This window comes from Rattus rattus, chromosome 10, assembly GCF_011064425.1.
Source record: "Rattus rattus isolate New Zealand chromosome 10, Rrattus_CSIRO_v1, whole genome shotgun sequence".
NCBI classification, from domain to species: Eukaryota; Metazoa; Chordata; class Mammalia; order Rodentia; family Muridae; genus Rattus; species Rattus rattus.
In genome coordinates, this window is record NC_046163.1 from 44,472,739 (window position 1) to 44,485,244 (window position 12,506).

General features: G+C 41.7%; 1 protein-coding gene across 1 annotated transcript in view; it reads right to left on the reverse strand.

Moving 5' to 3' along the window:
• Nucleotides 1-1,651: 1,651 nt before the first annotated feature.
• Nucleotides 1,652-12,506, reverse strand: part of Dcaf6 (DDB1 and CUL4 associated factor 6) — a 100,767-nt gene continuing 89,912 nt past the window's right edge. The window contains exons 16-19 of the mRNA XM_032914922.1: nucleotides 11,159-11,315; nucleotides 9,723-9,811; nucleotides 6,632-6,737; nucleotides 1,652-2,134 (exon numbers count right to left, since the gene is read on the reverse strand). Of these exons, the coding sequence (XP_032770813.1) occupies nucleotides 2,070-2,134; nucleotides 6,632-6,737; nucleotides 9,723-9,811; nucleotides 11,159-11,315 (417 nt within the window). The 3' untranslated portion in view covers nucleotides 1,652-2,069. The remainder of the gene's footprint in view (nucleotides 2,135-6,631; nucleotides 6,738-9,722; nucleotides 9,812-11,158; nucleotides 11,316-12,506) is intronic.

A 12,506-nucleotide genomic window follows, 5' to 3' on the forward strand; every position in this document is an offset into this window, starting at 1 on the left:
GAATCCCTGCTGCAGGCCTAACGTCACACTACTTTCCATGACAAAGCTATCTTCTGCCAGCAGCAGCTGCTCTTGGGTTTGCAGCCTTCTCCTGGGTAAGAGGTCTGTGTTCCCCAGAGATGGCTCTGTGTGGCTGCTAGATTTTCATGACTGCTCATGGTCCAGCTGCAGGCACTTATGTCTTCCTCTCAGCATCTGATTAAGTCAGTTCTTCTGGCAGGATATTTAGGTCATGGAAAATAACAGAACAGTTAAGCTACCTGCCAATTAAACCGAAAGTGAACTGCTTTTAACAGAAAGCAGCTGGCATAGCAAATACACTAAAAGCACCAACAGAGAGGGCCCGTGTTTGGGATGACTGTGGCAGGCTATCAGATCTGCTCTGGCTCTGCCTTTCATCCATCAGGCAGCGCTGCAGGGTCTGGAAGCCACTTCCAGATGTGGGCCAGAGCTCAAGGCTGGCACTGAAGGTGATGGATGAGATACAACATGGATCTATAGCTCTGCCCTTGAGAACGCCAACATTTTCTCTCTGATATCGGTGTTTTAATTTTGGTAGTACAGGATGACTGTTTCAAGATGTGTTCAATGATCAGCCCAAGTGTTTAATTCCAATTTCTTCTCCAACTGCTGGCAGGTGAGGAGGTATAGGGAGATAGTTACTGGCTCAACTAAAGGTCACGGCACAGCTGCCAGGGCTGAACGGCCGCTGTCTCTTGTAAGTGAGACAGATGCCAACAGCTCACTGACTAGAAAACCAAAGACATCTTCTCAAGAGACTCGTGCCTTATCCTGCTTATAAACCTGAAACAGCAAATGCTGTGCATAAGAAAGGGGGAAGGGAGAGGGAAGGAAGGAAGGAGGGAGGGAGAGGGAGAGGGAGAGGGAGAGAGAGAGAGAGAGAGAGAGGGAGAGAGAGAGACTCTAGCTTTTGAAGTAGTCCTTTTGTCACATTAAACAGGTATACCACTCTGCCTGCCAACATATTTTTATCTGTAAGGTGTCAGGAAGCAGCGACTGTCTGTCCCATCGGGGAGGTCTGGCTTCTGGAAGAGGCGTGCAGCGGTGCATGCGTGTGCGTCTGTGCATGCGTGTGCGTCTGTGCATGCGTGTGCGTGTGACGACTAGAGAGTATATAAATACGCAATCACCTGGTGTTGAGAAAAGACTATTTTTGTAAGTGGGCTGGAGAAATGTATGAATGTATTTAGATCGAGGGAAACACAGACAACGTAGGACGTGGAAAGGTTAGGTCTACGGAGCAGTTTAGAGACCACTATGGTACACACGGCCTGGGTATGGGGGACTGTCTGAAGTGGAGGTGGGTTCCAGAGTCAGCTCACTGACGGCAGCACATCGGGAATGTGGACGGAGAGGTAGAGCAGACAGCACCGTGAGTCTGTGCCAGTGTAAACCATGCACAAGGCTCAGTGACGGTAAGGATGAGCTATCAACTTGTCCTGAGAAGTAGCTCAAGGTGAGGGAAAAGCGAGGAGAAATGTAAAGGCCCTTTTACAGGATCTGGTCACACAGAGGTGAAGGCGGAAAAGGCTACTGAGTTCAGAAAACAGCAAGTCCTCTTCTGTTAGAGAAATGACTGGAAAATGTGGGTCAAAGTAGCAAAGACTTAAATAAAAAGTCAAATTTAGCATATCTTAAAGCAACCAACATCTTTAATTAGAAAGCAACAAACGTGCAAATGGCAAGTGTAGAAATTTATTTGAACCAACATTCCCACCACAATGAAATGACTCAACACTGATCCAGGCGCCCACGGCTGAGGGTTAGGGAGTATTGCACTTTGCATTTCTTTAGGACTCCATACACGGCAAAAGGTTTCAAAAATGTTTTGCTTGTTTTGTTTTACACACTCTCCCAACTCATGCACACACTCATTCCAAACCAACGTTTGGTTATCCCAAAAATGGGGAAGAACTCAAAAAAAAAAAAAAAAAAAAAAAAAAAAAAAAAAACCCATAGCCTTAAATTGCACTAAAGTTCTGTAAAGAAAAAATATAATAAATGTCGTATACAAACTCAGAACATCTAAGTGCTTGCCAAGAAGGTGTTTATTCTTCATCCTCATTTTCATTCTCCTGACCTGAGCCTTCCGATCTGTCACCCTCCAGACGGTCTGGAAAACAGATACGAGAATCATACACACTCAAAATCCTTTTACTATCTATCATAAATAACCCCTAGAACTTCGTTTAAAACCAGGAAAATGTTCCTCATTCAAAACCTAAATATGTAAAAATCCACTCACTAGTATATATAGATGTTTTGTTTTGTTTTTTAGAGAGAAGGTCTTTCTATGCAGCCTTGGCTGGGCTGGAACTGGCTACGTAGTTCAGGCTGGCCTCTAACTCACAGAATTAGATACCTGCTTTGCATTTCTAGGGCTAGGATTAAAGTCATACATCACCAAACCTGGCTACGTAACTTTTTTTTAAGATTTACTTTTCACTATTTTAAACCATATGTGTGTGCACACACATCCATGTGTATATGAGTGCAGGTGCCTGCTAAGGCCAGAGTCACTGGAAGCCCCTGGAGCTAGTGACACAGGCAGTGTGAGCTGCTAATGTCAGACTTCTGGAAGGACAGTATGTATTCTTACCTGAGCCATCCCTCCAGCCCCAATATAAGCTTTGAATTTTGCCTCAAGAGGTAATGAAGGATGAAAGCATAATAGCATAAATACAATACAAAACCACGGTTCCTTGGAAGCTAAGTTTTAACAGTGACTATCGTGCAGCTAAGGGGACCTGGAAAGGGATACAAGAGAGCAAAGCCTGGAGACCATGAAGATGTGTTCAACCTTCTGACACTGTGATTTGGCATCATCTACAGAGTTCATGCGCCAAAACAGCAATGGAGTTACAAAAAACAAAACAAAAAACTTTGCAAAAAAAAAAAAAAAACAAAACCCATAAAAACAAAACAAAAATCCAAAAAAACCTCTTATACTGAAAACAGTATTTTCATTGAGTTTATGATTTTCCATTGGGCTGCACTTACAGCCATTCTGGGACACATGGCTTGTGGGGCGACCAGCTGGACACACTTGTAAGAGGATTGTGTACTTCTGTTTGTAAGATTTCTTCTTTTTTTATTGGATATTTACTTACATTTCAAATGTTGTCCCCTTCCCCAATTTCCCCTCTGGAATCCCCCTGCCCCTTCCCCCTGCCTCTATGAGAGTGTTCCCCCACCCGCTGACCCACTCCCTCCCATCTCCCCACCCTGGCATCCCCTACATGGAGGCATCGAGCCTTCACAAGGCCAAGGGCTTGTCCTCCCATTGATGCCCGACAAGGCCGTCCTCTGCTACACATTTGGCTGGAGCCGTGGGTCTGTCCATGGTCTGTCCATGTGCCCTCTTTGGTTGGTGGTTTAGTCTCAAGTTCAATATCGACTACATTTCAGGAATTGTAACCCTGAGATAACAGTGGTGACCAAAAGAAATGCAGTTTCTTCCCTCAAGGTAATCACTACCGCATTCAACATTCGCGTGTACACACGTCATAAACTTGGTGGCCGCTGTGTCATGCTCTCCTGAGCTTGTGCCATTTGCTGTCTCTTTGCTTAGGGCCTTCTTACACAATTCATTAGATCATGGCTCTCTCTGCCCAGTACAACTATTATGCTTTTTGTGAAACTTTCCCAACTTCTTCATGAGCTCCTACCTCCACGTTTTCTGGAAAACTCCCTTATGAACCTTACAACGGGACCCCAGTTTACAACTTGTGAACCTGTCTTTTCAGACTACACTATTAGGATGGCAAAAGTTATAGGTTTATCTTTCTGTCCTCAGGGCTTGTACAGGATGTTCAATGAAGGTGTTTGGTGTCGTTGGCTTGTTTCTGCCGTGCTGGCAATTCAACCTAGAGTCTCAGGCACAGTTAAGTAAGCAGCACTGTGCCTCAGAGCTCTACCCTAGAGCACGGCTTACTGAAGGAATGAATGTGAGTTATGAAGATAAACCATACCACACAATGGTGTATGAAGACAATGGCATCGAGTCACTGCCACAGTAAGGACAGCATTTATGACATGTCTGTTAGGCACATTTCCCCAAGCACTGTGGAAAATATGAAGGTCGTTAAGGCTTAAAGAAAATGTCCACAACAGAAGGACACCTTTAAACAGCAGATGATGCAATTATAAAAAGTCTGAAGCGAGAAAGATTTTGGCTTATCATCCAGGGCTTGCATACCAGAGTAATAATGGCCTGAATCCATGGCTGTACATGAAACCCTAAGTCAAAGGGAATGCAGTTTCAAATCAGATTTTAATGTTCATCAGGTAATAGCCTAGGCAAATTATTAAAGCCTATTTTTTATTATTATTAACTTTTTATTAATCTTTCCATTAATTTACATCTCAAATGATATCCCCCTTCCGGGTTACCCCTTGTGATAGTTTGCATAAGCTTGGCTCAGGGCGTGGCACTATTGGAGGAAGTGTGTCACTGTGGGGTGGGCTTGGAGACCCTCCTCCTAGCTGCCTGAGGATGCTCAGTCCGTTCCTGGCTTCCTTCAGGTTAAGATGTAGAACTCAGCTCCTCCTGCACCATGCCTGCCTGGATGCTGCCATATTCCCACCTGGATGATAATGGACTGAACCTCTGAACCTGTAAGCCAGCTCCAATTAAATGTTGTCCTTTATAAAACTTACATTGGTCATGGTGTCTGTTCATAGCATAAAACCGTAAGACACCCCTCCACAACCCCCTCATCCCATTCGCCCTCTCCTCCCTCCCCTTTGCCTCTATGAGTGTGGTCCCCCGCTGATTCCCAACCCACTGCTCCAGCATCAAACTTGGGGCATCAAGTCTCCAGAGGATCAAGACCCTCCCCTCCCACTGATGTCAGACAAGGCCGTCCTCTGCTACATATATATCTGGAGCCATGGATCCCTCCCTGTAAACTTCTTGGTGGTGGTCTGGTCCCCGGGAGCACTGGGTGGTCTGGCCAGCCTACATTTTTCTTCCTATGGGGTTGCAATCTCCCTCTGCTCCTCCAATTCTTCGCCCAGCTCCCCTGGGGGTCTCTGGGATCAGTCTGACGGTTAACTGCATCTGCTTCTGCATTAGTCAGGTGCTGGCAGAACCTCCCAGGGAACAGCCACCAGATTCCTGTCAGCAAATTCCTCTTGGCAACAGCAACGGTGTTAGGGTTTGCTGTCTGCACACAGGATGGATCCCCATGTGGGGCGGTCTGGATGGCCCTTCCTTCAGTCTCTGCTTATTAAAGCCTACTTTAAAGGGTTAATATTTGAGAGACTGGAGATGGCTCAGAGGTTATGAGCACTTGCTGCTTTTGTAGAAGACCCAGGTTCAGTTCCCATCACCACACAGTGGCTCACAGCTGACTGTAACTCCAGTTCTAGGGTATCCAACACTCTCTTTTGAGCTCCCTCTGTGTTAGGCATGCATGTGAAGAACATATGTACATGCAGGCAAAATACTCATATCATAGAATAAAATAAATAAAGAAATCTAAAATAAAGTCTTGAACTTTTTTAAAGGGCTAGTATTTGCTGTGCCGGTGGTGCCCACCTTTAATCCTAGTACTCAGGAGGCAGAGGCAGATGGATCTCTGAATCTGAGGACAGCCTGATCTGAGGACAGCAAACTGCAGGGCAACTAGGACTACAGTGAGAAACCTGCTATCAGTAAGTAAATGGTTAGTATTGATACATAAGTACTCTAAACGTTACACACTACCCAGCCCAGGAATGCGTCTATGAAGTCAGAGACGCAATGAGCATGTTCATCATAGTCACCTTCCACTGTTATGATACAGGTTATGCAATTTACTCTTGAACACTCTTGTAAGGAGAAGTAGGTTTTGGATCTGGGTCACTGAACCACAATTTAGCATCCAATAAAAGTATTAAGAGGTTGGAGAGATGTCTCAGTAATTGAGAGCACTTATACAACCTGGCTTCAGTTCCCAGCACCCACATAGCAGCTGACCATCGTCTGTAACTTCACTTCCAGAGGATCCGATACCTTCTGGCTTCTGTGGGCACTGTATACATATGGTTCACAGATATACATGAAGGCAAAACCCATATACATAAAATAAGGATAAGTCAATCTTTAAAAAAATCATTGAAAAATACAGTAATATAACCTTTTTCTAACATATAACATTTGTTTTTTATTAGGGCATTATTGATTTTTAAATAAATCCATGTTAAAGTGTGTCTAGCATGACTTTATTTCTGTTAGTGAGGCAGGAGCTCATGTACCTCTGGCTAGTCTTGACTTACTATGTAGCCTAGGGTAACTTTGCACTTGGTCCTCCCTCTTCCCTCTACCTCCCTTTTGTTTAGGCAGTGCCACCAGGCCCAGCAGTGCCCTGTATTCCAAGCATTATGGTATAGGTATGTTACAGAAGATTCCCTAAGACAGTTCTCAAGTGACTGTGCTTTCATTTTACCATTTTCCATGAATGCGGTTTATAAGGAAATAATTCACAGTGCTGGGTCAAGCATTCACAGAAAGAAATCCTAGTTCTGAAGCTGTTGGACATTAAGAAAATCACAGAGATCTCTATAAGATAGGGCTTATTGCTTTCACACACAGTAATGATTTTGATGATAGAGTAGAAGGTCTTACCAGCTCGGATATGATTCAGTGACGCCAACATCCTCAACATGAAAGAGGCCGGGACGGTGATGGTGTTTCTAGTCTCTTCCAGCATGAGCTCATTTCGAGTTATAACCTACAGCAATTAACAAGGATGTCAAAGTTGAGACAGTAACAGAACCTTTGCCTTAAAGATTATGAAAACAGTTTCAAAATTCAGCAAGTCTTAAGAGAAATATTTTTCATTGTTTTTATGTGTGATGTCTATATTTATTTCTACCTTAAGGCTGTTCAATGTCAAACAATTACTTTAACTTGCAGTTAAAAGATCAGAAACCAGCATTTCTTTAAAAATTAATTTATATTTACTGTACTTTAAAATGATGGGTTTCTTAATTACCGTATCTAGTTCAAGCATATCTTGTACTTGAACCATACTTAGTCCCTTTTATTCTTTCCTGTTCCTCAAGCAAAGTAATAATATATAAAACTCAACATACAAAACCAGCGTTTTCCTGTAACAAACATTCTAAGAATGAGAACAATCCCATTCACAACAGTATCAAAATACATAAATATGTCTATGTCCAAGAGCCACGAATAAATCTACTCAAGAGAAATGAAAGATTTCTTAGTGTCAAAAAACAAAACAAAAATACACAAGAGGGAGAGGGAGAGAGAGAGAGAGAGACAGACAGACAGAGAGAGAGAGAGCGCATTTTAAGCAAATGGTGCTAGGAAAAGTTGAAATGTCCATGTAGAATGAGATTACAACCACTTCTCTAAAATTCTGCCCAAAATTCAATTCAAAATGGATAATCAATGTAAGACTTGATACTATTAGTGTTGGGGGAAACACTACAAGATACAAGCACAGAGAGGAACTTTATGAAAAGGATTCTAATAGTACAAGAAATAATTCCAACAATGAACTAATAGGATTTTATCAATGTAAAGGGCTTCTGCACCATTAACATAGTAAAAAGTGGTCTAAAAAGGGAGAAAAAGCTGGGTACACAGTGCATCTAACAGAGAGCAGATTAAATATCAAAAAACCAAGTTGTCCAAAAAATAAATGGAGAGAGTAACTGGACAGAAAGTTCTCAAATAAAATACAAGTGGCCAATAAACAGAAAGAAAATGTTCAACGCCGTCAGCCACCAGAGAGATCACTACAGTGGGAGCTGGGGGAGGTGGTGCAGCTTTAATTGTAGCACTTGCACAGGCACAGGCAAGTTCGAGGCCAGCCTGGTCCACACTGCCAGTTCTGTGCCAGCTGGAGCTGCAAAGTGAGATCCTGACTCAAACAACGACAACATCTACAGGGAGACATTGCCTCACTGCAATCAAGATGGCTATCGTCAGGAAAATAAGTGACATGAAATGCTGGGAAGAGTGAAAAAAGAGTTTGTTGGTGGAAAAATAAACCAGTTACACAGCCCCTGCAGGAATCAGTATGAAGTTTCCCACAAAAGACTACAGACAGACCTACCATGTAACTTAGTTGTACCACTCCATGTTCATACCCTAAGGCATCTGAGCCAGCACAGCATACAGATCCTCATGAATACATGTTTATTGCTGCAGGAGGCATAAAAGCCAAACTACAGAACCAGCCCAGATGTCCATGGATGAAGACAACGCAGTATATACACAGTGACGTTCAAGTGAGCATAAAGAAGGGTTAGATCATGCAGAAAAGTGGGTAGAAACAAGATTACCATGCTAAGTGGATAAGCCAGACTCAGACAGACAAACAGCATGCTTTTTCTGCCATGAAGAATATGTCAGATGAAAAGACAGAAGGGTGAGTAGGAGAGGGGAGGAAGAGGTCTAACGGGAAAAGGGAGGGAAAGGTAAGAGAAGGTAACAGGAGTAGTACAGAGACTGCATATCACACAGATATATACATATATAATATGAAAGCACAAGGAAAACTATGTTTTTTCCCATATGCAGAATTATATATATATACACACATACACACATATATATACGAAAGCAGGAAGCGGAAGGGAGACTGCCTTGGGGAAAGATATGGACTTGTGACATAGGGAGTTAGAATGATTAAGGCTCAATGATTGAAGTTCGCAATGATAATGTGAAATCACCTCCACTCTCACCCCCTTTCGCTGAGACCCATTTTTTTTTAAATATTTTATTTATTTATTATATATGAGTACACTGTAGCTGTCTTCAGACACACCAGAAGAGGGCATCAGATCTCTTTACAGATGGTTGTGAGCCACCATGTGGTTGCTGGGATTTGAACTCAGGACCTCTGGAAGAGCAGTCAGTGCTCTTAACCACTGAGCCATCTCTCCAGCCTGAGACCCATTATTTTGTATGCTAGCTAAAAATGTTAATGAAAACGAATAAAACCAAGGATCTAAGGAAATCTTAAAACAATAATAAAGGGAAAGTATCCGTTCACTTGTTCCTCTATCCACTCACACTGAAGGGCAGTCCTAATTCCCTCAGTGAAGAACTTAGAAGTAGAAAAGTAACAGTCTACAATTATGGAGGGGCATACAGTAAGATTATTTTCTTTCTCCCCCTGCCCCTGTTTTGTTTTTTGTGACAGGGTCTTGATATGTGGCTCAGTCTGACTAGAATTTCTTGCTTCAGCTTCCTGAATGGTAGGAGGTAGATTACAGGCTGCATAATCAATTTATTTTCAGCTAAAACACTTGTATGAAGACAGAACTTTAAAAGATTTTTGTTATACATATCAAGCATGACAAACTTACTTTTCTCTAAGATATATACCTAATGTGTTATTAAAGTCAACATTATAATTAGTAAGGCACAAATCTGATTTTTACCTCTAGTATTATTTATCTCATTTTTATTTTTCAAAAGATTTGATCTCCTTTCCCTTCCCCTCTTTTTCTGAGACATGGTCTCATTATATAGCCCTGGCTGGCCTAGAACTTGCTATGTAGACCACCAGGTTGGCCTTGAACTCATAGACATCCACCTGCCTATGTCTCACGTGTTGAGATTAAAGATTTGACTTCCTTAACCAAATGCCTTAGTTTTATGTTAGCAACAATAAACTTTTCCCTTAAAATAGCATTTTAGATAAAAATCAAAAGATCAAGCATAGTAAAAGTCTTACTTCATCAGCAAGTTTTCGATTAAAAATTCTTGACTCTTCTAGTGGCGACCAGATCTTTATGTCATAATCTATACCAGATGAGGCTAGAACTAAAAAGAAAATTTACATCTTTATCATAAATTCAAGATGTAAATATTAAGCATAGGTGCAAACTTATCAAAACTTAGGTTGAAGTGTACTATAAATACTTTTGACGTTTTGTTTTGTTGTGCCTTTTGAGACAGGGTGTCTCTACATAGTCTTAGCTGTCCTGGAACGTCAATGTAGAGCAGGCTGGCCTGGAAATCACAGAGATCCACTGCCTCTGCCTCCTGAGCACTGGGATTAAAGGTGTATGAGACTGTACCTGGCCAAAGATTTGCTTTAAATTGTCTGGTGGCTGTGATCTGCCTTCTGCGAGTGCTGGGAACCAGCTTGGACGCACTACAAGAGTAGTAAATGTTTAGCCAATGCCTTTAATCCCAGCACTCAGGAGGCAGAGTCAGGCAGATCTCTGAGTTTGAAGCCAATATGGTCTACAAAGTGAGTCTGCAGTCCAAGACAGCCAGTCTTCTGTTACACAGAGAAACCCTGTCTAAAAAAAACAAAACAAAACAAAACAAAACAAAAAACAATAGAAATTGTTTTTAACTGCTGAACTCTCTCTAGTCTTTTTACTATATAATTAATTGCTAGTTATAATTTTAAATGTTTTCTAATAGTAAGTGTAGAACAAAAATTTAAGACCATTTGAAGTCACTCAAATTTCTGTCTTATGAAATACACGTCACTTGAAAAGAAAGCAAGAACAAGCTGATTCTCTTTTATGCTAGTAAATTAATTCTGATTTGTGAGGACTAGAAAGGCTTGGAGGTTTGTTTTGAATACATGATGAGTAACTCAGTCATGCCAGATTCTGAGACAGTAAGACTTAAATATTAGAAGAATAAACTTATTTTTTTAGAATATCTGTCAAAAGCACATTCTTTTCTTTCTTTTTGGGGTTTGAGAACCTTAAAAAAATATTTATTTGTTCCTTGAGAATTCCATCCATGTGTACACACTATTCTGATCAAATCCATCCTCTATTCCCTCTCCAACTCTTCCCAGATGGACACCCAGTCCTGCCGCCACCAACTTAAGTCCACTGAGTCCAGTGAGTGCCTGAGTTTCACCAGCCATGGGAGCACGGGCAAGTGCTCTTCCAGGAGCCACATCCCAGAGGACACCGACTCCCCCTTTACCTGCAGCCATCACCTGCCAGTATCTTCTTAGCTAGGGGTGGGTCTTTGTGAACCCCCTCCCATCCATGAAACAAATGTTTTGTTCTAAACTCATGTAGAGCTATTACCATCTTTAGCAGTGCTTATCCGGATAGTTCAGGCTTCTGTAATATTCCCTTTAGCTCATGAATGACCGCAGCAAGTCCCAGTCAGTAAGAAAGGTATCTTACTTACTTGGGTCAAATGGATGGGGCTGCAGGCAGTTGACCACGTGATTATCAGCTTCCAGAAGCATCAAATGCTCAGCAGTGTGCCGGTCCCAGATGAAGATATGGCCACAATCGGAACCGCTCATTACAAAGTTAGCACCCCAGAAATTGGCTTCTTTTATCTGAGGGATTTTATGAAACAGGATAGCCAGGTCACAGTTACCAAAAGAAAGGCAGATTCTATTCTCATGTAGAAAATAAATTGGTTTTAAAAATAAAAAAGTTAAATACTGAAGTTTTCTTCTAAGAATCTTAAGATCATGACAGAACTTCAGCATGGTGGAAGAGCACTGGAGGCCGACCCTGAGCAAACGTCAACATATGTGACACAGCAGGCACTTCACACATGCTAAATGCATAAATGACATTTCCGGGCTTAAAACAGCATCATGCGAAAAAGCATATACTTACAGATGAACTTTCTAAATTATAGCTTTATAAAGAAAACAGCATTTCATAGAAGAAAGGAATTCTCGTCTTTTATATTTGCCAAGAACAAAGTATTTTTTCATTAACTGTTAGAAGCCCGCAGAGGTAAGAAAAGATAAACATATCTTTAATCGAGCAAGCAAAGGAATACGAGTAAGTAATAGCTATCCTATTTTAATATACATGAAAGAAACATAAAAAGATCTTTATACTGCAGACTGTCTTTAAGAGTCACTTCCCCTGAAGCTCACACAGCAGGCAGGGAAGGAGAGCCTGCAGCTACAGGGCGCCGCGGCTGTGCATTTACTTGTTCATCATCTCTTCTGTGCTAAGAAATCAACTGAGGGCTCATGCACCTTAGGCAAGCACTCAGCCACTAGGTTGGACCCTCAGCCCACCTTTAATTACTCTTGTCTAAAATTTTAATTGGCAAAATGCATGAAATACAAATTGGTTACTTCTATTAAAATGACATTGTTACTACCAACTACACGTACAAGGAGAGCTAGTTATTTCCTCACTGCAGTTTACTTTTTACCTATTCCTTAAACAAAGGCAAAACACAATCTGCAGGGACCCGTGGTAACGCTGCAGCCGCAGAGATAGGAACTGTTTAGTAATGGTTACGCTCGCTGCCCTGCACAGGATATGCAGATTTGGGGACTCTGAACACCACAACTGATCTAAGATCACGCTCCATCCTGGCTATTTCAAAGATGAAGAAATGGAACCAAGGAGGGACAGAGTGACCAAAGCCACTTTTTAGTTGTTACTTTAAAAGGTGTTACAACTACTGTATCTGTATTGTATGATCAACCTGGATTTCATGTACAGATTTATTTTCCAAAGTAACAAAATGTAAAATGAACTTTAAAAAATGTAAT